Source organism: Colias philodice, chromosome 11, assembly GCF_061535455.1.
Source record: "Colias philodice isolate Cphi_HAF_F1 chromosome 11, ilColPhil1 Martin Lab GWU primary, whole genome shotgun sequence".
Lineage (NCBI taxonomy): Eukaryota > Metazoa > Arthropoda > Insecta > Lepidoptera > Pieridae > Colias > Colias philodice.
Genome location: NC_143096.1, coordinates 12300396 through 12326183, shown reverse-complemented (window position 1 = coordinate 12326183; position 25788 = coordinate 12300396). Strand labels below are relative to the sequence as shown.

At 34.8% G+C, this 25788-nt stretch overlaps 2 protein-coding genes across 3 annotated transcripts in view; one reads left to right on the top strand and one right to left on the bottom strand.

Annotated features, from left to right (window-relative positions):
- Window positions 1-897: 897 nt before the first annotated feature.
- The window catches only part of Cad74A (cadherin 74A), a 60582-nt gene continuing 35691 nt past the window's right edge, over window positions 898-25788 (top strand). Inside the window, exons 1-25 of one of the 2 annotated variants that reach the window (XM_089701171.1) lie at window positions 898-1061; window positions 8061-8268; window positions 8570-8713; window positions 8972-9120; window positions 9406-9534; window positions 9820-10038; window positions 10689-10901; window positions 11041-11865; window positions 12115-12310; window positions 12585-12885; window positions 13796-14675; window positions 14832-15017; window positions 16103-16274; window positions 16644-16763; window positions 17008-17228; window positions 17731-17854; window positions 18192-18367; window positions 18662-18782; window positions 18975-19141; window positions 19438-19748; window positions 19968-20028; window positions 20133-20293; window positions 20912-21159; window positions 21658-22796; window positions 23420-23622. In XM_089701171.1, the coding sequence (XP_089557297.1) occupies window positions 8061-8268; window positions 8570-8713; window positions 8972-9120; window positions 9406-9534; window positions 9820-10038; window positions 10689-10901; window positions 11041-11865; window positions 12115-12310; window positions 12585-12885; window positions 13796-14675; window positions 14832-15017; window positions 16103-16274; window positions 16644-16763; window positions 17008-17228; window positions 17731-17854; window positions 18192-18367; window positions 18662-18782; window positions 18975-19141; window positions 19438-19748; window positions 19968-20028; window positions 20133-20293; window positions 20912-21159; window positions 21658-21758 (5433 nt within the window). In that variant the 5' untranslated portion in view covers window positions 898-1061 and the 3' untranslated portion in view covers window positions 21759-22796; window positions 23420-23622. Of the gene's footprint in view, window positions 1062-8060; window positions 8269-8569; window positions 8714-8971; window positions 9121-9405; window positions 9535-9819; window positions 10039-10688; window positions 10902-11040; window positions 11866-12114; window positions 12311-12584; window positions 12886-13795; window positions 14676-14831; window positions 15018-16102; window positions 16275-16643; window positions 16764-17007; window positions 17229-17730; window positions 17855-18191; window positions 18368-18661; window positions 18783-18974; window positions 19142-19437; window positions 19749-19967; window positions 20029-20132; window positions 20294-20911; window positions 21160-21657; window positions 22797-23419; window positions 23623-25788 lie in introns of those variants that run through there. The other variant, XM_089701172.1, reaches the window with a different exon arrangement.
- LOC149484931 (cytochrome P450 6k1-like) lies at window positions 23677-25191 on the bottom strand. Its single transcript, XM_089701191.1, has one exon. The coding sequence runs from the start codon at window positions 25179-25181 to the stop codon at window positions 23688-23690; it is 1494 nt and encodes a 497-aa protein (XP_089557317.1). The 5' UTR covers window positions 25182-25191; the 3' UTR covers window positions 23677-23687.

Here is a 25788-nt window from a genome sequence, read left to right as displayed (position 1 = left end):
TTCATACATTAATTTGAATAATATTTATTGCTAGTAAAAGTTACACACATCTAATACAAACTCAAAAAAACAACTAATTAAAATATATTCTCCTGCTCCTCCTTGACCATCAGAGGTTGTCTGGAAGAGATCGCTGCTTTAGCGATAATACCATCATGGTATTTTTTTCTGTTTAAATATCACTGAAAAGCAATGTTTGGAAAGACAATAATTTCTTTAAAATTAAACCCACTCGGGACCCCTTACAAAATCGTTAAAGCCTTAAAAATTCTAGGAAACAGAATTTACCATAATGCATAAATTGGCCAAGAGGCCTTAAAAAATATTTTATCCGTCCGTTTAACATTTTGGCGAGGATGAGACAGTCAAAACTCAAAAGGCCTGTTTCTACTTGAGCAGATTTTAATAACACAATTAGATAACATAATAATTATTTTGTGTGATTACTACATGGTGATTACTAACACTATGTTGAGTACCTATGCTGTATTTCTTCCTAAACGTACAAAAAATATTTCCCACAAATATGTGTACATTTTTTATTATGCCCCTTTTTTTATGTATTTCCTGTAAAAATTGATTTGCCCAAGAGACCATAGAATTGCGTCTACGCATGGTCTACGCAGCTTTTTCGTTCCCGTGACCTTAATGCAACTATTCCGTTCTCCATACATGACCCGTATTTCTATCTCACTCTAACGCAGATGTGACCTTATATGTTTATCTCACCTCACGCATCTTAAGTTACACCGTTACTTTTACCCGTGCAAAAGGCTCGATCTGCAATAGATTAGAAACGAACTGATCAAAATATAGCTATTCCTTTCTATTCAACGAAATAGTCGCTAATGTGATGAAACAAAAAACAGCAACAGACCGGTGGTGCAAGTTTTTGACAGTTTTTAAACAGTCGTGTCTTGAGGAGATACAAGATGTGTTGTTTTGTGTGAATTTTTTGTAAACGATAGATAATTTGAAAGAATTATGTGTTATTGTGTGTGATAATGTATGTGTGTTTGTTTATAACTTTACTGGAATATTGTCAAAACCGGTGATAAAAGGTAAGTTCACACAACTTTTGCTTGTTAGTCATCAAGGATATTTCGAAATTTATTATAATATAGAGGTCTGACATTTCACATTTATATTTTTTATGTTTTACTTCGAATTTAAATACGGAAGTTAAACACACTTAATTATTTGGGTTGGCTTTAGTTAACTGCCGCACGAATTTGTTGGAAATATTTATATTTTTAGTTAGCTAGGTAATGTAAGATTGTAATTCCAAAATATTATCGTTAGGAAACTTGTAGTTTTTTAGTTATTAATTTTTAAAGTTAATAATTTTTTGTGCGAAAAAAGTGCATTTATCCGTTTTGTTGTGCAAAAAAGCGGACCAAGACGTTCTATTTCACTGTACTGTGACTTTACGCTGCGGCCGGCGAGTGCCAAAAGCGATTTTAGGGCGATTCCTACTCAAACAAAAAAAAATCTACGTAGGTAGGTTAAAAAACTATTAAACTTTTATTTTTAATATCCAAATAGGTAGCGAGGAGCGAAGCGACGAGCGTGTTAGGTTTACTCTTGAACTGCCGCACGAGCCGAGCGAGCGAAGCGAGCGTGCCGCGGCAGCGGCCGGCGAGTGCCAGAAGCGACTAAAGGGCGATTCCCACTCAAACAAAAAAGACGTGTGGCACTCGGGGACTGCCGCGGCAAAGCTATTGCATAGCATGCCTTCAAGCCGCACCTCCGTGCCCGTCGGAGTGGGGAGCGTGAGGTTTTTCGTTACGCAATTTCTGGATTCGGTCCCCGCGCTCAAGGCCCGCGATAGAAGCTATGCAATAGCTTTAAAAAAATCTACGTAGGTTAAAAAACTATTAAACTTTTAGTATTCAAATAGGTAGCGAGGAGCGAAGCGACGAGCGTATTAGGTTAACATTTGAACTGCCGCACGAGCCGAGCGAGCGAAGCGAGCGTGCCGCGGCAGCGGCCGGCGAGTGCCAGAAGCGACTTTAGGGCGATTCCCACTCAAATAAAAAAAACTACGTAGGTTTTCACAACTTGTTTGTATTTTATTTATGTATCGTAAAATTTTTGTTACACCAATTCCATACATTTTGAGGTTAGAATAGGAAAATTGATTTTTCTCCAAAACTATTGGTTTCCTAACTTTCCCCTTTTGGTGGGAGGGTCCCCCCCCTCCTCCCCCCCATCCCCCACCCACAAAAAACCTATAATTCGTGCGGCAGTTCTCTAAAGAAACCCCAATTATTTTAAAGAATGAATTGAATTCTCTTTTATATCTCTTATCTATACTTCTATACTAATATTATAAAGAGGAAAGGTTTGTAATTATGTATGTATGTATGGTTTTCACTTTTCACGCATAAACTACTGCACCGATTTTGATGAAATTTGGCACTGATAATCTTTAGACCCTGAGAAAGAACATCTAGGCTTTTATTGCGAATTATTTATTACTAGCCACGGGCGAAGCCGGGGCTAGTAATAAATAAACAGTTAACTAGGTAGATATAAAAAAAAATATTAAATTTTTTTTTATACAGGATGGATTTTTGAGACGGAAAACGTTCAAATAGATTTTACAGTCAGAAAAGCTAAAATACGGAAGAAAAAAATGTTGCCTTCGATGAGATTTTAGTACAGAAATTGCCTCTACGGAACGGAAAAGCTCTACTAGAAATATTATTTACTATAATAGCCGCGCCCTGCGGTTTCATCCGCGTGGCTCCGCTCCTGTTGGTCTTAGCGTGATGATAGAGCCTATCTAACACCGAAATAATATTTCAAATCGAACCAGTAGTTCCTGAGATTAGCACGTTCAAACAAACAAACAAACTCTTCAGCTACCTAGGTATATTATATTAGTATAGATTTTGCAACTAAAATTTAAATTCAGAAACTACGGTAAGTCACGTCTCACCAGCTTCACATACGCAGATATTATTTTCTACAAGTTAAAGTACCCGTACTGATCCGCCCCAAAAATCCATCCTGAATTATGTATACTACATACCTACTACCTCCTACTACATAGCGTCATACGTTTCGTTTGATACGTTTTCAATAAGGATCTAGTAAAATAATCTCAGCAGGATACTTACACCTGCCAAAAAGATGTGATGAGAATTGAGATCTTAATCAATTGTGAATGCAAGAAGATTTGTAACACTCAACTCAGGCTATGGTCATTCATTAGAATATTCTCAGAATTGTTCGGAATTAGGTCGTTTTGAACATACCTACGTTACGAAAAACTTGTAAGATAGGAATTGTGAAGGTATCTAAACAAATAATATATATGTTCGATTGTAGCTTATTTTATTACCTATATACCTAGGTAACTAAGCAGTTAAATAATTGTGAGGAAGTACCTATAATGAAGGTAGGTTTTATCGTAGATATTACCATTAATAAAAATTATTTAAGTATCAAAATAGTGAGTACTTATAGATACACGTACAGTTTGTTATATTATGTACTGTATAATATATCACTACATAGTATAAAACAAAGTCGCATTCTCTGTCCCTATTTCCCTATGTCCCTATGTCCCTTTGTACGCTTAGATCTTTGAAACTACGCAACGGATTTTGATGCGGTTTTTTTTAATAGATAGAGTGATTCAAGAGGAAGGTTTATATGTATAATAACATCCATTAAATAGTGGAGAAGTATGGTTATTTTTGAGGTTTCTAATGTGATGTCGTAAATAATTACATTTCTTCCGCTTACATTGCAAACGCAGGCTGAACCCTACGAGTTTTATCAAAATAATGTACTAAGTATTGTACAGATTGAAAAGGTCTACAGAAAAGTCCGCGATGGCATATGTCTATCTCTTATGGATAACACACAATAACTTTTTTTTGTCATTTACTTTTTACGACAAATAATGGCTAATTTTCGAAGCGATTTTAACCAATACAGCATTAATCCTTAACCAATTAAATACCATGAATACATTGTTCATTTAATATAGATCTATATGGCCCTTTACACCGTATGATTTAAGTGAATATTTTCGAAGATATTACAGATTTAAAAATTGCGGGACGTACCGTTTGCGGCGGTACCGGCCGGCCGGGCCGCTATGTTTTTATATACAACGTTAAAAGTTTTTCTGTAGTGTATTTAGTATCAGCATTGCACCCGTGCGAAGCCGGGGCGGGTCGCTAGTAGGTAATACGAAGAAAAGTCACGTTTTGACCTTAATGTAGTCACACTCGTTTCTTTACATACCATCACTTACCTACTCTTTATATTCTACCTACGTTATATATATTACATCCTGAATTCAATCCTGTTTTGGCTCCAGTTTTCAAATAAAAAAAATTGGTTGTCTGTTATAATGTCTGTAAAGTCGGTTTACTGACGATAGTTGAACGTGACAACATCCGATTTTGCTTCTTTGTCGCTCGTTCCGCGCTCTCGCTTGCACTTCAAGCCTTACATGGAACGCCTCAGAGCGAGGTAACGCCGCATGAGTCATGTTTTTTCGTGCGTGCCTATCGAATTATAAGACGTTGTCACGTCAAAAAATCGTCAAAATTGGTTCACCCGGTCAAAAGTTCTGAGGTACCTACCTATAACCTAACAAACAACTTTTTTAAGTCGGTTGATATCTAAGTAATAAGCATTTTCTTGTACTTATTTCATTTTACGGCTTTGCAGCGAGCCGAGCCTGGTCACGGGCTCCCCATACGAAACGACAGGATAATAATATTATAATTAAAAATCGCGTTTAAAGTCCGTTAAAATCTTTAATTTCTAAATATCTATATATATTTTTACCAATAAACCAGGTTATCATAGACGTAACGTTGCACAAAAACTTGTTATGGGACTAATAATTATGTTTATCAGCTTCCCACGGCCCATTGTGCTAAGTGCATTGACTCGATACGTTGTCATGGCAACCCACTTCCTTCCTATACGAAGAATCCTAGAATTGGTAGAAATTTTATCAATTATAGCCATTGTTTGCAATCCATAAACCTACTTTAAAATGAGATTTAGAACAAATTGTAATAATTAAGTACGAATCTCATTTGATCATTAATTCTTTCTAAATTTTGGTTTTAGAGGGATTATTTATTATGCAAGTGCATTTTAAATAGTATGAGTTCTACATTACTTATATACAAATATTAATAGTCATTATTTTATGAAAGAAAAGGATTATTGTCCTTTAATTGAGTATTACAAAACGATTGATAAATTTTCAATGAAGAAAGCACAACAATAACGAGAATTCAGTAAATACTTAACTAATTATTTGTAATTACGTGAAATGCACAAGAAAATAAGTTAATTACTCAACGGTCGAAAAAGTAAGTATAAATTAATAGATATTAAAGTTTATTAGGCGTAACATACACTCCATATTATTTTTGGTGAAACAGCTATAATTCGATCCTCTGTGTAGAAAGTAAATTTATCAAGTTACAAAAATATTAAGTAAAGATGTAAAAATAGTAATAGTTAACTACTTAGATTTTGTATCTATAGTGATAATGTAAACATCGAAAGACCGTCACTATTGACGGTCTTTCGATTACCTAAGCCTAGAGGTAATCGTGTTTATTATATTAATTATCAAACTAGCCGTGCCCCGCGATTTTACCCGCGTTGCTCCGCTCCTGTTGGTCTAAGCGTGATGATATATAGCCTCTATAGGCGATAGGCCTTCCTCGATAAATGGGCTATCTAAAACCGAAAAAATTAAAAAATCGGACCAGTAGTTCCTTAGCGCGTTCAAACAAACAAACTCTTCAGCTTTATAATATTAGTATAGCTATACAAATCGCTACATTACATTCATCAAAACAATCTTAATAATTCATATTTTCAAAGATAAGTTGCGTATAAAATACATTTAGTTTGTTTATGTTAATCAGCATGTTTGTACCACTAGAATGCCGTTAAACGTACCTACGTGAGATTTGTTCGAAATAAATCTAGACCATCGCTCCGAGAACATGTAATGGACAAGTGCTATGAGCTAACTGTTCTTTGAAATTTACCTTAGTCATATAAATTACGCTGTGCTCCGCGGTTTCACCCGCATTGCTCGTGTTGGTCTTAGCGTGATGATAAATAGCCTTCCCCGATAAATGGGCGATAGATCTAACACCGAAAGAATTTTTCAAATCGGACCAGTAGTTCCGGAGATTAGCGCGTTCAAACAAACAAACAAACTCTTCAGCTTTATAATATTAGTACAGTAGTAGATGGAGTCTCTTACATATTATTATGTGTTTGAAAGTTGTTACCCACGCAACAACATCTGCTCTGAATAAGGAATATCCTACTTTTGCACCATAATCATTAGGTACCTACTGATAGCGTGATGATAGTCTATGTTCTATAACTAGTCTTCTATAAAGTGACTACCCGAAAAAACATCTTAATTCGAACGAGTGTTTCCTGAAATAAGTTCATCCGAACAAAATTTACTTCTGATACTAATAGCATAGACTTTACTCGTTTCCAATTTCTATCTGTTAATCTCCTTGCTAATAGTTGTATTTTGACGTAATAAGATTAGCAAACGATTTATTTAGTGTAATGGTTAGTGTCAATGATTAAAACGCCGGTGACATAATATGTAGTAAAAAGAGATGTACCTAGGTGTGTTCAATCCTTTTTAGGAATTGGAGAAATGTTGTGTGATCAATACTATCTTTTCATTTCGGCCAAGATGTATACAGTACATATTGTGTGCATTAAAGATGTGTTGAAAAAGTTTGTAAGTAGATTTTGAATGAACTTTAACCGAATAATCTGATTGTTACTTAATGTCAAATCCGCAGGCAAAACTAATTGCTTTTCAATACAACAACAGCATAATAATTAACAATGAGAAAAATGTATTTGCCGTTGATTATTATCGGGACAATGCTCTTTGTTTTTAAAATGTTATTACCGAACTTAGTCTATCAATTGAAACTATGTTACATAAAGGTACTATTTAGTGTTACATAGCGTTAATGGGAACAAAACGCATTATGTATTCGTAATAAAGGGCATATACGCGTATTGGTATCAAGTTTCGAACAAAAACAATGAAGTATTTTACCTACCTAGTCGTCAGTCGAATAATCAAGAATCAATAAGTTCGTCGACATGTGACATCTGCCAACCCGAACTCGGGCAGCGTGGTGGATTACGGCCTGATCCCTAACCGGAAGCCCGTGTCCCAGTAGGGATAACATAATTGGCTGATGATGATGATAGTATTATATTATCTATGGTAATACAATTATTTCTCTGCCGCTGGTAATATTAAACTCAAAATGTGCAGTAAATACGCGTATTCGTATCAATTTGTATCGTTCGTTCGAACAGAAATAGTGAAATGTTTATAAAAAGTATAGAATTGTTGTAATACTATGATAATTTCTCTACCAAATACGTGAAAATACTCAAAGGCGCCAAAAGAAAGGTTTATGACGTAAAAAGTGTATTCACACTCGAAAGTAGAATGATTCATTGTATGTACGTTCTGGTGATTTATAAATTTAAAGATTTAGAAACATCTGTTTAAGTGGCCAATGTTCTTAATAGACCACCATAATATGTTTCCTGGTATACCGAGACTTATCTATTCTATAGGATCTTCGATTCAATTAGCAGTATCAGAAACCTACACTTAGCAGAATCAGAAATAATACTATCTTTCAACCAAATGCTTATTTTAGTATCTACAAATTTAGGTATGATTCCATTTGAATCTTACACAATTGACAACATAGAGTGGTGTTATGTTTTGGTTACGATTACGCAATAGTAACTGCCCTTAGATAACTTACCAACTTATTGTGTAAGGGAATTTGCACGACTTCCTATTGCAATTCATTATTCAATATTTAGTAATAGTAAAAATAGTAAAAAATAGCATAATACCTAGCTTATGAAATGCGTAGATATTGTGCTTAAATCACGCTAAGACCAACAAACAGGAGCGGAGCCACGCGAGTGAAACCGCGGGGCGAAGCTAATTCATATTTATTATTACAAAATTTTATTCTCCACAGATGGCAGAAATAATCTTCCAAAGACGAAAGCCTGCGCTTATATGTGAGCCAAACCCGCTTATAATCCTGCTAGTCCTGGCAATTGCTCAAATATGTATGTCCCAAGAGATCAACAGGGCCCCGCATTTTGTGCCCCAAACCGGGGACATGTCCCAGTTTAGTGTAGCGGAGGATACAGCGGTGGGGACGCCTGTTTATCAATTAAAAGGTATGTAAGATTTGATAATGATAAAAACACATTTGAATTGAAGTGTACTACTATAACAAAAATTAAGTGGCACAAGAGACGAAGAAGACGTTTAAGCCTTATTTTTTGATCTAGTATAACATATCGCAGGCATATTCTGAAGATCGAAACAAAAATTTCACTTAAAATACGTTTTTACAGTTGGAATTATTAAATATGTACTTAAATAAGAATAACAATCAGCTAAAATAAAATGTGTGTGACTGCTGCCACTAACAAAAATACCAACTTAAATACTTTTTAAATACTTTTTATTTTCCAGGAATCGATCCAGAAAACAGTCGGCTGACATACTCCATATCTGGCCAATACTTCAGTGTGGACTCCAACACGGGTGTGGTCACGTTGGCGAAGAGCTTGGATAGGGAAGAACAAGCGACTCTGGAAGTCATTATTAGTATTACAGGTAACGTATTCTCTATCGTCTAATTGTAAGTTATGATTATCCAGGAACTAATTTAAGTTTACATTTTATATACCTAAAAATATATTGTAATACATATCAAGTGAAATAGGTATAGAGCTGTTACCTCATCAGATGATTCTTCGAGAGGCGATTTCTTACAAGACAAAACGTTTTACCATTCTTATTACATGAATCAATAAGAAGATATCGAGCATATTTTCAGCTTACAATAGCTGCTAACCAATAATTTAATTCCAGATGAAGGTTTATCAAACACAGAACCAAACACAGTGTCCCTACGTCGTGTGATACCAGTCCGGGATGTGAATGATAACCCCCCTGTGTTCCACAATCGACCGTACATCGTTAATATTAGTGAGGCAACTCCCGTTGATAGTGAGATTGAGGTGAGATTCTACTAAATACTTACTGAATATTATAAAAAAGATTCCCAGCTGCGTCTGTCTGTTTGTTCGCGATAAACTCAAAAACTAGAGCACCTATTTTCATTCTGTTTTCGCCAATAGATGGCATGTTTCTCGAGGAAGGTTTTAGTACATAATTTATTAAGTTTAATACAATGCAGGTGCTGCCGCGGGCGGATAGTTAGTTTATGAATATTCCTCTATTAACTAAACAAAAAATTTCTTAAAACATGAAACGGAACGTGAAAATTTTAATTTATTTTACAGGTGTCTCCAAAGATATTGATAACGGATCTCGATGAAGGTGAAAACGCGAATATACGAGTCACTTGTTCTACTAAAGATAGGGGAAGCGATGCCGAGGCTTGCTCAACATTTAGGATTGTTACTGACATGGTGAATATTTAATAATTCATAGTACATAACTACATTCTATTTAATAAAACACTGACTTTGTTTGTAACAACACTTTGAACTAAAATATTATTAACCCATTGAGCCCCGAACGGCCCGATCGGTCCACGACACAATAGATTTTCTATTGTGTCTGTGATTCCGGAGCCTGAGTTATTAATTATAATTTGCTTAATATTTTACTGTGTTCAATTCTATTACGTTCCAGTTTATTTGATAATTTTAAAACAATACAGTAAAAAGAGTAAAAATACAAAATACCCGCAGATATCACCAAACGAATACCAAGCGCGCATCTACCTAGCCAAGCCTCTCGACTACGAAAGCCGTACCGCATACGTTATTACGCTCGCAGCGCTCGACCGGAGCGCACGTCCGCTGCGGGCGACTGCGAGCGTGGCGGTCGGGGTACGGGATGTACAGGACCAGCCACCCGTGTTTGTTAATGCGCCGTATTCGCCCACTGTACCGGAGAATACTAGTCCTGTAAGTAATAAGACTATTACTCAATCTAGAAACTAGTGAGCTTAATGTCTGCTGTTGTTTTTGTTTTAACCATAGAGATCTAGAGAGATGCCAATCGCTTGCGCTGAGTACGAAACCATATTGTCTCATAAAAAATTTACGCACACAACTGCAGCAAACAAAATCAAAACAATACCTCGCGTTGTGTGCGTGTCATCACACAAAAATATGAGAGCGACTATTCGTTCGCACACTAGATTGTAAGTGACGTACGTATACAGCACCGCTACAGTTTGTTCTTTTTTTGGACATATTGCTGCGACACCGGCCCCGCCCCCTAACCATATCTCCCTTTAGTTTCTGTGATCTGTGGTTTTAACTAATACGTAATGTTTCTTCGTGTTAATCATAGTGTAATGTAACTTATCTTGCTTAATAATGAAGAAATCTTATGTGTTCTTATACAAAGCTGTATGTGAAAAATAGAAAATACACATTATACTGATATTCTGTGAATAAATATTTAAATTAAGCTTTCAAAGAAAAAAATAATTTAAATTTGACACACCTTTACGTGCCTTTAGTTCTCTATTTTCATCTGGCCCAGCTTGCTGGTAAATCAAGAATACATTTGAAAAAATATAACAATACTATTTGTATAATAATTTCAGGATACAAGTATTTTAGAAATAGTAGCTAAAGACGGCGACACAGCAAACCCTCGACCAGTTTTATTGACCCTTGAAAGTGATACGCAATCCTACTTCAAGTTATTGCCTGAAAGAGCAATTGGTCGTGCTATACTGACCACAACAAATAACCCGATTGATAGAGAAAGCGATATTATAGTGCAGAATGGTGGAGTTTATACTTTTAATATTAAGGTAAGTTTTTATTTTGAACAAAAAGATCTAAAACATTTTAATTGTACGTTCGGAATTAAACTTATAAGCATAGTTTACATATTATTATATTACAAGCTTAATAAGTTAAGAGAAAAATCATTTGTATGTACCTTTTCAGGCCACAGAACTAATAAATAACGAAGTGCCATCAGATTTCACAGTCATTCCAGTTACCGTTATAGTTACCGATGTCGATGACCATGTACCGATTTTTAATAAAGATACTTTTGACATATCGATACCGGAAAATATCGATAATGGCAGCCCAATACCCGGCTTATCGATATACGTTGAAGACATTGATTTAGGACAAAATAGTAAATACGACTTGAAACTACGCAATGTGTTTAATTCAGAAGGTGTGTTTGCGTTAACGAATGAACACGGTGAAGGAAGAACACCGATTAGTGTTAAAGTTAGAGATTCATCCAAACTAGATTATGATGTCGATGATGAAGAAAAAAGGCTATTCAGTTTCGACATTGTTACATCACTACATGATCAGCAATTATCATCAGCTAGAGTTAACGTAAAGCTATTAGATGTCAATGATAATGCACCAGTATTTGAAGAACAGCAATACAAACTGAACGTTCTAGAAAACGCTACAGTTGGTACCAAAATTGGCGATATTATTGCAACGGATAAAGATTACGGTATATTCGGTGAGATCGAATATACTTTAAGCGGTTTTGGTGCGAATTTCTTCAAAACAGATAAGAATAAAGGTGGTATTTACGTGGCAAGAGAGCTAGATTATGAAAGTCAAAAGAGTTACAGTTTAACGTTATTTGCTAAAGATGGAGGGGGTAAAGGATCAACGACCAGTATATTTATTGATGTATTAGATGTAAATGACAATGTTCCGATTTTTGAGGCGTCTGAGTACAGTCGAACGATACGAGATGGCGCCACCAGCTTCGAACCGCAATTGGTTATTCGAGTGAGTATTTATTTAAATAATATTGAGTTTTGGTCAAATTCACTAACCAAAATAGATGAATAAATTTTATTGTAGGCAATTGCAACGTGCTTGTGCAGTTATGTGCAGATTTTCATTTGCGTCTTACATAAAAATATTCATAAAAGTTTAACAAATCGTGAACTTACTACAATCGACAAACTGTTGAGTGTTGACGTTCTGATAAAATTCTCTCTTCTCTTGTGCTTACAATTTTTTTTTTAATTTTAGGCAACCGATATAGATGGGCCAACCCAAGGCGGGGGACGTATTCGCTACTCTCTCGAATCGGACAACAGTATAGCTCACAAGGGACAAGTGTTCACAATCGACGAGCACACCGGGGAACTGGATATAGTGCAGAAAGTGGAAACTATGGATACACCTCGTGGGCAGTATGAACTGGTTGTTAGGGCTACTGATTATGGTAAGGAGTTATGCTTCAACTATATCACAGTAGTAGCACTAGGCACTAGCTGTGGCTTTTTTTCGATATAACGCACTTTTCAATAAATAGGTATGCATGAATTTTTTTCCGATCCAGTAGTAGCACAAATGCGTTCATTTTATGAGACTCAATGTGCACCCTTAAGCATCTGCATATATTTTATAAAATGATAGTACATGTCAGTTTTAAAATAGTCATGAATTTTTATACTTTGTTTACTTTGTTTATTTATATTTTTACTTTGTTTTTACAGGTGCCCCTCCGCTATTCAACGAAACTCGAGTATTTATTCGCGTAGGAGTACCCGGGAACCAACGGCCTACATTCAAAGGCAACTACCACCACTACAAATACACAGTGAACCAAAAAAATGACGTCACAGATGATTTTACTTTCGACCTTAATCCTATGAACTATAAGGCTAATATTAGAGAAGACGCAAAACCGGGAGATAATGTTACTATGGTTGTAGCTAATGATCCAGATGGATTGGATGATTTATTAACGTATCATATATTAACTGGTTCTAAGGACAATTTTGTTATAAATGAGAAGTAAGTTTTATATTATTTTTAAGAAATTAATAGTGCAATAAACGCGTTCACACGTTCCACATAATACGAAGGAGAAGTTGAATCTGATATATTTTTGTTACTTAATTTGCATGGTAAATCTTATATGTAATATAATAAAACCGGCCAAGTGCGAGTCGGGCTCGCGCACAAAGGGTTCCGTAGCAGCAAATATAATAAATTACAGTTAAATCAACCTATCTCAAAAACTATAAGAGATACTTTGATCAAACCAAAAATCGTTGAAAGAGTTAATTAGCATGCATCACCTCTATTTTTTTTAGAATTTTATACCCCGTAGTTATAAAAATAGAGGGGGGGGGACATACTTTTTACGACTTTGAGAGCTGATATCTCAAAAACCGTTCACTTTAAGAAAAATGTTTTTTAGAAAACTTTATATCATTTTAAAAGACCTTTCCATTGATACCCCACACGGGTATGTACATCGAAAAAAAAAATTTCATCCCTCAGTTACATGTATGGGGGGCCCCACCCCCAATTCTTTTTTTTACTATTTAGTGTCATATTTTTGTAGCGGTTCATACAACACATATTCCCATCAAATTTCATCACTGTAGTACTTATAGTTTCCGAGTAAATCGGCTGTGACAGACGGACAGACGGACAGACGGACAGACGGACATGACGAAACTATAAGGGTTCCGTTTTTGCCATTTTGGCTACGGAACCCTAAAAATGAATCCCAAAATGTGTTGGTAAGCGCATAACTTGAGAACGGCTGAACCGATTTCGATAATTCTTTTTTTATTATATTCCTTGAAGTACGATTTTCGAAAACATAAATATGTACCACGGGCGAAGCCGCCCCGCCCCGGACCGCTAGTAATTAATAAAATAGATATTTATCGAGATATTTTGTAACTTTCAGAACGGGTCTCATAACAGTATCAAGCGATGCAAACTTAGATCGCGATCTAAACACCGATCGATACGAAATAATAGTCTCTGCTGTTGATAGCGGACGACCTGCACCAGAAACAGCAACTACGACCGTCTTTGTTCATATATCAGACGTTAATAATAAACCCCCAGTGTTTAACATCACACAAGCGACCACATACATATCAGAAAGAACACCAATCAATGAAACTGTGACGAAAATTATCGCACACGACACAGACTTAACAGCAAAGCTGAAATACTCGATAATAGATCCCATTAAAGCGTTTTCTAAAGCCGGCGTACAATTGAAACCAAACGCCAATTATGATTATAAAAACATCTTCCGTATAGATGAAGATACTGGAGATATATTTGTTAATGGAACTTTAGATTATAGTCAAGTATCGATTGTCATACTTACTATTAAAGTAGTCGATGTTAATGCAGAATTGAATAAAGAACAATTCGCAACAACAGAACATACTATTTATATACAACCTTACGCAGATGATAATCCACGATTTATGAATCCTGGTTGGACAAATTCCAATCCATTAATTTACCACAAAATCAAAGAGGAACAGCCTATTGGTAGTACTGTGCTAGTTCTTATGGCTGAAGACCCTATATCAAACTCTAAAGTGACAAATTTTAAAGTAGTTGATTCAGAAACTGGTCTGTTACAAGTAGACCCGTTCAGTGGTCAAGTTGTGTTAACAAGACATCTAGATTATGAAGAATTAAAGAGTCCGAATTTAACACTTACTGTACAAGCGATAGGTAGTGATGAAAGTAAGCATAGTACAGCGAAAGTTGTTATTGAAGTGATGAATATTAATGATAATGCTCCAGTATTCGAGAAAGAGGTGAGTAACATTTCTAGTATGGGAAAATGTATTAGTTCAACCAGATAGAACACCCTATTTTGTTGTAACATTATTTTTATGCAAATTGTATTGAAATGAATAAACAAATTTAAAAACCTTTACCTTTAAATAAATGATTGTGATATACTTTTACAGTTATACAAAGTCAGTGTATTAGAATCGATTCTATATCCGGAAGCAGTAGTTACAGTTAAAGCGAATGATAAAGACGCAGTGTTAACAAAACAAGACGAGCTAAATGGGTATTCCGATGTACGCTATATGCTGAGAGGAGAAAACACTGAGCTGTTTGTGATTAATAACAAAACAGGGGAAATACAGGTATGGATTATAAAGATCTATCATAAAAAATAAATATATTATACTACAAATTGATCTGTTGTCTCTATTAATGCGCTGTAATATAGATTTTTCTTTCATTTTTTTTATTATTACAGTTAGTCTTCTGGGTCACAATTCCTGGTGAACATTTTATTTTGAATGCTATTTTCATAGGAAAAGGTCATGTTTTATTAATCTTGAAGCATCATAAACGCATATTTGGATGAGATGATGCTTTAAATTGTTCCATATTCTCTTTTCTCTTTTCAACTTATAATATGAAATTATATGTTAAGTATACATAATAGGCATGACGACAGTATCCATAAATGATCGTATTAGTGTTTTTAAGGGAAAATGTATAATAGATAAATTACATATACTGACTTAGAAATCTAAAAAACATTAAGATTAATGAGATTATCAATAAAATAAAACATTGAAATACTGCAGTTGGCCATTTTGACTAAAACACGCGTGACGTCACGCTTAAGTAAACAACTCACGTCAGATGTTTTTTGTTGTTATGAATATGTTGAGAATACGCATTTTTATTTATTTTCTATTGTTTCACGTATGCTTTATCGACTCAGAACAGAAATATAATTGCGAATTCACGAATACATGGTTCGGGGTTCTCCGCGCCAACTTTATACAATCATTTCTTATTATTTTCTCGCTTAAAATAATTACTAACACATTTTTGAGCATTATTTTTATGTGGAGTCACATTGCAATACTGCACACCACTTATAAACTTTGAAATTCGTTTCTATAACACATATTAAATAAATATTTTTAAAATTTTCTTCGCAATGCGTACAAATAATTACGTATTTACCAAAGTGTGACGTCACGCCTACGCCATGACACCTGCGAGCTGTTTTGGCACAGTTGATAAATATTTTTTGGAAAATGGCTTTTATCTTCGTTAAATTTAAGTATATTACCGAAATACAGGGTTTTCTTGTATAGTAAACGTATACACACATTATGGAAGAGGATTTCAAAATCTTTCGTCATGCCTATTCATCATTATGTTATACATCAAAAGCTTTTTCATCATCATCATCATCTATCTCCAGGTGGCCCCGAACAAAACGCTAGACCGCGAGCGTCAATCGGTCCTCCGTCTAGAAGTGGAAGCCATAGATGGACCATCATCTACAGATAGACTACGATCCACCACTGCAGTATTGATTGATGTACTCGATGTGGATGATAACTCGCCAACGTTTGAGAAAACTGTGTATACTGGTAAGGGCTATTTTAAGTATATAGGCTATATGAAAAGAATTGCTGTTCAATAAACATCGCATGATTTGCACAATTTAATTTATTTAGATAGAACAATAAGTCTGATCTCCAGCTTTTCATGGGTAAATAATATTAAATACAAAATAGAAAGAAGATTGTTTTATCTGTGCTCGTGCGCAAATGTGACTATCACGATAACTTTCCAAAAGTTTATTTTCTGTACCCGGCCTGTTACCTATATATCGTTGTTTATACCCTATAAAGTACCTATCATTCTAGAAGACGAATTTAACGCCATCAATCAAGTTAGCTAAACAACATAAAATACAAGAAATAGAAATAATATAGAACTGTTTATCGTATTTTCAGCTGTGGTTCCTGAAAACGTTCCAATTGGCATCAGTGTTGTCAAGTTGCTGGCTACCGACCCTGATGAAGGTTTAGGAGGCGAGATCAAATATGAATTCCTTGATGAGGGCGAAGCAAATGGTAAGTTCTAGTTCATAAATAATTCAGAACAAATGTAAGAATTATAGGTGCTTACTGCTCAATAATATATTTTACTATCATATATGGGGGTTTTTTCTTGTAGAATTATAATTTTGTAGATTTTCTGAGTCTATTTTTATCGCCAATAATATTTTAAACCGATATTGTTGAGGTTTTGTATACTATTGTTTTATCTTAATTTAAAAAATTAGGAAAAACAACCTTAAGTACTTCTATATTTCAGGTTTATTCACAATCGATCAAACAACTGGTGAAGTGAAAACTCAAAAGGAACTCACAGGTAGGGGTCGAACTGACCCCTATCGGCTATTAGTTGGTGCCACGGATGGTGGAGGACATTCAGGGGATGCTTCCCTTGCGATTTATATCGGGGATGTTAGCGCTAATGATGGGGTACCTAGGTTCATACGGCCAGCGGAAGGCGAAGATTTGTATGTTAGCGAGGTAATTAAATTTGTTGTTTAGAAGTGTCATTTGAAACATAGTTGTGTTTTTCATTAAAATTTAATTAAATTTTCACTGTAATAGCCTGGGTAGAAAAATTCTGTATATAAAAATTTTCGCTTTTAGAAAGAAAAATGTTGTGTGGTTTTAAGAAACCACGGTAAAAGTGAAACTGTTCGAACGGTTCCGAACACTGCTTTGTGTAGCGCATGTCGCATGACGGTCGGCTGCCGAGTAGGTATACCTACTCGGCAGCCGCGATACACGCGACATGCGCTACACAGACCAAAAAGTTTGAGACGATGTAATAAAAGTTTCACTTTAAAAAAAGACGATCCTACAAAGTTTGCCCCAAAATATTATACTGAAATATTTCGGCACACGAAATCAGACTTCTTTTATCAACTACAATTAAATTAACTTTCACCGCCTTTCACATAATATGAAGATCACTAATTGCGTATTAAATATTAATATTTAAATTATTTCATACATTTCACAGAATGCAACAATAGGCTCTATGGTATATCAAGTGGTAGCAAGTGACCCAGACGATCCAACGCAACCAGCCGGGCAATTATCTTACCGCATACAACGGACTGAAGATGCGTCTGTGTTCTCTATCGGTATGTATAAGTGGTAGAAGATGTGGTATTTTTGTTTTTGTTAAATACGATAAAAAAGAGCGATTATTAATTTCACTGTTAATTTAACTGATGGAGTAGTAAGTATTACAAATTTGTCAAAGCAGTATAATTTAAAACTCGTATGAACTTCTTAATTATTTTTTTGCCGACTTTTTATCTAAGAATTAATCTTACGAACATTTTTTAAGTTGGTTTTAAGTATATTTTAATATCTCCCGATTTCGCTAAAGCGATTTTTAATAATGATTAACACACAACATACATCTAATCAAAATACCATACCATTCAAAAGATATCATTAGACGAATTATTCCAGACCCAGACTCCGGTATTATAACGACACGTCAACCACTAGACCGCGAACGTAAAGCAGCATACACACTAGTGCTCGTCGCACAAGATGGCGGCTCCCCGTCTCAGCAGCGCACTCGCATTGTGACCGTGCGGGTCACTGATGTGGATGACCATAAACCGCATTTTGCTAGACATCTGGTGAGTTTTTACCATAATAATTTGGAGGAGTACGGGTGTATATTATTATTAAATTTATACCTATTTTCGTTTTGAATAAAATATAAAAAAATATTTAAAAGATAATCGTGATACGCATATTAACGATAGCCTTGGTGCTATTCCAATCTGCAATCTACCTTCAAAGTAAGTTACGCGTAAAAGATACGATCAGTTGTTTTAAAAAGAATAGCAAATTTTATAAAATAATCGGTCTAAATAATTAAGAATTTGGTTAAAAAGGTCATAAAAGCATTATATAATTTATAATTTTAGGATGCCCCGCCAATATTAATGACCACGAAAGAAGAAGTTCCCATTGGCTCTGTTATTGGTAAAATTAAAGCAATTGATGAAGATATTGGAGAAAATGCGGCTATCGACTATCGTATTACTGGTGAGTTTAAAAATGGAAATAGGCAAGAGTTAAAAAATACTGAAATTAATTTTTGTTTTCTCTATACAAGTAGGTAATACAAGCTCAAAAATTTTTGTACATTAAAAACACACACACACATCATTAACCAAATAAATATTATATTTGTTGTTCTTAACATGTTAACACTTGAAATGGTTTTATTATTTTTAGCTGGCAATGAGCTAGAATACGTAAAGTTACAAAGGACCAATGATAGTGAAGCTTTAATAATAGCAGCAGCACGATTGGACAGAGAGACAATGTCGAGAATATTGTTGACAATACAGTGCTTTAAATTGGGTACTAACCCGAGGTTCAGTAAAACTTATAATAGATTGGTAAGTTGTTACAATAAATTTTCATTATCTGAGGAGAATACATACTTAGTTAAAAGTTGTTAATACTCTATTAAGGGTTAAAAAAATGTATGTAGGCTCTAAATCTTGCTTTATGTGTAATGTGCCTTTTATTTGATTAATTGAGGCTAGTATATTAAAATAAATTCTTTGATAGTATTCTGGTATAACATTTGAGTGAATTTTATTAAAACTAATTGTTATCTTGTTGAATATGCTTTATTGCTCTCCTTTAATTTCACCTCATACATATAGTAAACAAAATAATAAAATTCCAGGACCCATCAGAAATCCAAGTAGCCATCAAAATTCTCGACATAGACGACCACCTTCCGCAATTTGATACAACCAACGTAACCATAGGTGTCAGACTAAACGTAGCTTTAGGAACTACTATAGCACTAGTCAAAGCTATAGACAAGGACCCAGATGCATTGCCCATAGACTATAAGATAGTTAACATGAGTTTCGAATCGCCTATAAAGTCGAAATCTTTGAATAATGTAACTGATGTAATTGTGGTTAATGATACGACAGGAGAGTTGAGGATTATGATGAATCTTATACATTACGCTGATGGGATATTCAGGTAAGAGTAGGGAATTTTAATCTGTTAAATAATTATACGAAGATCTTAATGCAATTCAGTAGAAAAAAAGTATTTTTCGGAACGCAGGGATTTTTTTTTTTTAATTCTAGAGAATAAAAATATTGGTTTGGGAGAATAACCTCCTTTTTTTTGGAGTCAGTTAAAAAGGAGAGTCAGTTAAACATGCATAAAATAATTATTATTTTTGTAATTTTACAGATTAACAGTAAGAGCAAATAATTCTGCTGATCCAGAAAGATTTAGCGATCTACACGTTGAGGTAAGTTTTCCTCCTTCAATTTCTCGAAATAGTAGCTTTCCAGTGGCCTGTTCGAAATTTTTTCCTCGACGATAAATAATATTCTATATTTTTTTTATATTCAGGTGGTAGTAGTACGTGAGAGAGATCTATTAAGGCTAGTGTTGCCGAGCGGTCGCGCTCGTTTAGCTGCGCTCAAGGAAAGCATCTCGAAAGTACTGGAGTTGAAAAAACTCAAGCTACAAGTGCATGACTCCACACATGACGCTTTTAACGATAATATGGGGTGAGTTATGGTGTTTTCACGTTTTAATACTAAATTATTAATGTTATCTAATGTGGTGCAAAAAAATAATTAACTTTTATTTCACTAACTCCTTGTGATGCCAATTCTGAAATTTTAACTTAAGTGTATGATGCTTGGGAAATTTTAAAGACGGCCTTTGATTGCGTTGATCATAGGACTCTGATAGCCAAGTTAGAATTTTATCGTGTTCATGGTTAATTTTTTGCTCTCATATTGTCTGTTTATCGTTTATTTATCCAATAGGCTTCAAAAAGTAAGTATCATCAATACAGAAATTACACAAAATATTCTGAGTTTCAAAGGTGTTTCACAGGGCACTATTCTGGGTCCTATTGGTTCTTATGTTATATTAATAATTCAATTTATCCCACTTTGTTGTTTCACATTGTTATTAATTTTCAATATTTAACAGTACGTAGGTTTGAACCTGCGAATCAATATTTTTGCCTCTTTTTCCAATATTTAACCGTACGTAGGTCGTGATTCTTATTTTGAACCTGCGAATCAATATTTTTACCTCTTTTTCCAATATTTAACCAAACGTAGGTCGTGATTCTTACTTTGAACCTGTGAATCATTGTTTTTACCTCGTTGTAGGCCGTGTTTTCAGTTCCGCACGATGGAGGGCGCGGCGCTGACGCCGCAAGCGATGAAGGCCACAATCCGGTCGCTCGGCGCGCAGTTCCAGCTGGTGCTGCAGCAGCACGCCGTGCGCAACATCACGGCGTGCGGCGCGCCCCGCCCCGCGCACTCGCTGCCGCAGCGCGCCCTGCTCGCGCTCGCCGCCGCGCTGCCGCCCGCCGCGCTGCTCGCGCTGCTGGCGCTCACCTGCATGCACTCCGCCGGTAGCCATGCCATTCCTGTCAACATTTTAAACCAACATTACTTCGCTCCTGTTCGTCTTAGCGTGATGATATATAGCCTATAGCCTTCCTCGATAAATGGGCTATCTAACACCGAAAGAATTTTTCAAATCGGACCAGTAGTTCCTGAGATTAGCGCGTTCAAACAAACTCTTCAGCTTTATAATATTACGTAGTATAGGATACCATAATATATTTTGTTATAAGTAGCCCTATTTGACACATCTGCCCTTTCATACACGTCCCAAAAACCCAGAAATTCGGTCAAGTCCGAGTCGGACTCGAAACACTAAGATTTCCGTACAAATAAGCTACAGAGCAACTGCAAAAAATGGACACCCATCCAATTTATGACCGTGCCAACCTTTGCTTAACCTTGGAATTTTATTGTTTATTGTTAAAAGAGATAAGATCATAAATATATTATCTAATATAATATAATTAAGAACTATAGTTGCACATTTGTATTGTCTTTTTCAGCGAAACGGCGTATGCGTGCTTCGTTGCTGGCCTGCCGGGAAGCTCCTACCACCATTTCCCAACCGACAAGACTTTACGCCGAACCATTATATTCTACATGAAGGAATTAGGAACGTCACATATCAATTAAAAATAATAAAGAGAAATACTGAAATAATGGACTAGATAGATTGCATATTTTTATTCTTATTATTATCAAATTCAATTGTGTATTCAGGCATCCTGGTAAAAATAAAATAAAAAAGCGTGTGTGCCGAGCATACGTGTCAGAAGTGAAACTTCTTTGAATGTTGATTCAAAGATACCAAAATCGTCGCATGTGAAATAGAAATACATCAATTATATAGAAAATGTTTTGAATTGATATGCGATAAGCGAAAACAACTCGAGCGAAGCGAACTATTTATTATCATATTTCTATAACGACATAGGCTCTTGTGAATTCAAATAAAAATTAGTAACAATTTAAGTGTAAGATTGTCAAGTTATGTCTTTATTGGAATTTAGGGATAACAAAAAAATTGTACTACCGTCCATATTTTAAGTTTGTAAATAATATAATATTTTGTAGTTTAGCAGTAATAACGACATATTTAACTAATTTTATATTTTAAGAGATATCTTGACAATTATGCTCGTAATTTAAATAAGCAAACATGTACAATACAAACAGGGCCATGTACGAAAGTTCAATGTAAAAATATATGTATAAGTAAGTACTCACAAAATAAAATATCCTATTACCATTTAGATTTTCACAAAAGACAATAATTATAGATAATAATTTTTTACATAAATATTCGAAATCGGTGCCAAATATTATTTGTATCGATAATTTAAACTGTATTTAGCACTGATTTTGACAATAAATAGAGCGTGTGTGCCGAGCAGACGTGTCAGAAGTGAAACTTCTTTGGCAAGATTCAAAGATGCCAAAATCGTCGCCTACTCCATGACGTGACGGTATTGCCATGACGCGACCTTGAAATTTTACTCTTAACGGCCTAAAGAAGTTTCACTTCAAAAATAAATATTTTTTTTATTTGTATAAATAATATTTTAATAAGCTTACAGTACAATGACATCAATATAAGTCAATAATCCCAAACAAACAATAATATCGGTCATTTATAGTTATAGTCCTTTTCACCTATGATGATTCCTGTGACACTTCATCGTGTTCCGAATTACGTATTTTATGCTTAAAAAGTCAAAATAATTTTAGTGTATAATATTTCTATTTTATGGCGGCATTATTACCAAAAATATAAAAATGAAACATCTTAAGCTTATAAATCAAAAACAGTATTGTTTAGTTTAATATAATGAAAAATATAATAAAATAACACAAAAATATAATTCGTGTACATGAAATGGATCGTTGAAAAATCATAGAGTTGGAAAATCATATAATCGGCGCCCATCTTGTGATCGTTTGTCAATCGAGTAAATCGTCTGTACGAGGGCGTCAGTCTTGTATACAATTTGCATTTTTATATTGATACATTACTTGGTATTCTTTTATTGTTACTAATTGTTATTGTTGAACTTTTTGTTGCTGTTTTTTGCTAAGTTTCCTTAGTTAATTGTTTGGCGAAATGCCGAAAAAACTAATTTTGGTACTTTATTCAAATCGATTTCATTTCCATATAGAATATTATCGATTATCGGAAACAATTGATACGATTTCAGTAACCGACATCTCTACACGTGTCAAAAATCGATGTGTCACAGAAATCATCTTAGGTGGAAAGGACTATAGTAAATAATTTAATTATGTATCTTGTGCACGGAAATATAGACATTATATTTCCATGATGTTGTGACATGTGATTTGTACAATATTATCAGTACAACAGTAAAAATTCAATGTTAGTTATAAGTCAGTCACAATACCTATTTGTAAAATGTACTGAGATTTTTATATTTATTTGTATTTTTGTAAATAAAATTATACTACACGTTTTTGAATGGTTTTATTTCAAATACCTAAAAACTATTTTTTTTTGTTTCTATTAACTATAGACGAATTAAACAGTATTCCTTGGTATAAACTCTAGATCAAAATTACTCAATCTAACTTGAAACTGCTGTTGACTGTACTTCATCCCTTCTTCCAGAATGATTGTTTTTACTGTGAAATTTCGAAGTAAATGTACTAAGCCGGCCTTCAACTGTAGAATACCATATCTAGCTCCTAGACATACTCTATTTCCCCTCCCAAAAGGCAAATAGGTTATATCAGCTATATTGTGCTTATTTTCAGGAGAGAACCTTTCTGGATCGAAAACTTCTGGGTCAGGATAATATTTAGAATCATGATGCAACTCAAATATTGGCACGAAAATCTTAGTTCCCTTGTCGATTTTAATATTTCCAATTGGAAGAACAGTATCCTTCACGCATTTTCTCGTCACATAGCCCACTGGTGTGTGGATCCTCATTGATTCATTCACAACCATGTCCAGCACTTTCATACTACCTATTGCATCATAATTCATCGAACCATGTAGTTTGAATGCTGCATCTATCTCATTGTGAACTTTAGCTAAATATTCTGGATGTCTCCCTAATTCCAATAGACTATTGAATATAACAGTAGCAATAGGTTCCACGCCAGCTGTGTAGAAGAAGAAAGCTTGAGCTGCCAATAGTTCATCTGTAGGTTCTAAATGTTCATTTGAATCCTTATCTACCATGGTTCCCGCGTTTTTCAAAGACACACACACATCAGCAAAGTCGTGCCTCTTCACGTTATCAGCTTCCCGTTCACGTATCACTCTTTTAATTGCATTAATGATAAGATCCTCGAAGTCTTTGAACATCGATATGCCCAGCAGATTAAACAGGGGATTACACAAATGTCCGAGAGAGAATTTGAGATTTAATTTGAATGATGATTTGAAAGCGCTCTGTGACATGTGAAGAAAAGGCGAATCGAAGATAGATTTCGTGCCTACTCCAAATACAGCTGCTCCTATCGCAGCACAGCAAAACGAAGAAATAGTATTGAAAGCATCACCTTTTAAGAGAACTGCATTTTCTTTCAAATGTGTTACAAAATCTATGGCACTTTTATCAATTATATAGTACATGGACTTCAGCTTTGTTGTCGTGAAAAGGGGAGTCATATGTTGACGCATTAGCTTCCAGCGATTTCCGTCCATGAAAAGGATATTATCCGCTAATAGGTCATCTTTGTTGACATCCAATCCTCTGTGGTTAAAGGAGTTGAAATCCGTGATCAACACATGCTGAACATTCTTTGGATGAGTTACGTATAAAGTAGGTGTTAGAATAGATCCGAGACCAATAGCGGGTTCATTAGGATGTTCCTTGTAAACTTCCCATAAGTTTTCGAAAATTGCTTTGTCCTGTGTTAGAAAGCCCCAAAACACTCCCATAACTTTATTCTTCTTGTAAAACGTGACATTTCTCCTTTTCCAATAGAATTCATTGTATCTTCCAGTTAGATAAATAAAACATAAAATTGTTATTATAATTGCAAGCAGTAACACGATCATGTTACAGTTGTTTTCTTCGATGGATGTGTTAATACTAATTTTATGGCGTATTTATATTAATGAACCACTCCAGTGTTATCTTTGGAGATAATGTACTTAAATAAATAAGCATCGAGTGCACGCTTATTTTTAAAACTGTTTTGAATTAAAAAAAAGTTCTAAGACAAAAATAATGTTTATTTTACCAAACAGACAGCTTTTATAAGATTAATTAAAAATTCGAATATATATATTTTTTGCGTATCTTGCCTTAATCAGTAGAGTTAAAATTGTATACGTGACGTTCTAAGTGCAAGTCTAATTCGTTTCCACCTGCAAGTAGACTTGCAAGCTGCTGTCAGACAGCCTGTCGGACATTTCTTGCGCAAGTTTTCTTGCAGATGGAAACGCGGCCTAAGAGCGGTCGCCACCCAGTAAATAATATTCCAAATATTCCATCATTATCAGCTGCATTTTCAAGTTACACTTCAAACAAGTATAATTTTAAATAATTGAAGTAACTTAACATTATGATAATAGTTCCACGTGTCTTATCAAACTGTACCTAATTAACACGATTAAAAGGGCAAATTTGACTTTTAAAAGTATTATTATTAACCTTTGACAA

Bases quoted from the DNA above. Each gene is read 5' to 3' on its own strand.
- LOC149484931 (XM_089701191.1), bottom strand. From the start codon at position 25,181: ATGATCGTGTTACTGCTTGCAATTATAATAACAATTTTATGTTTTATT.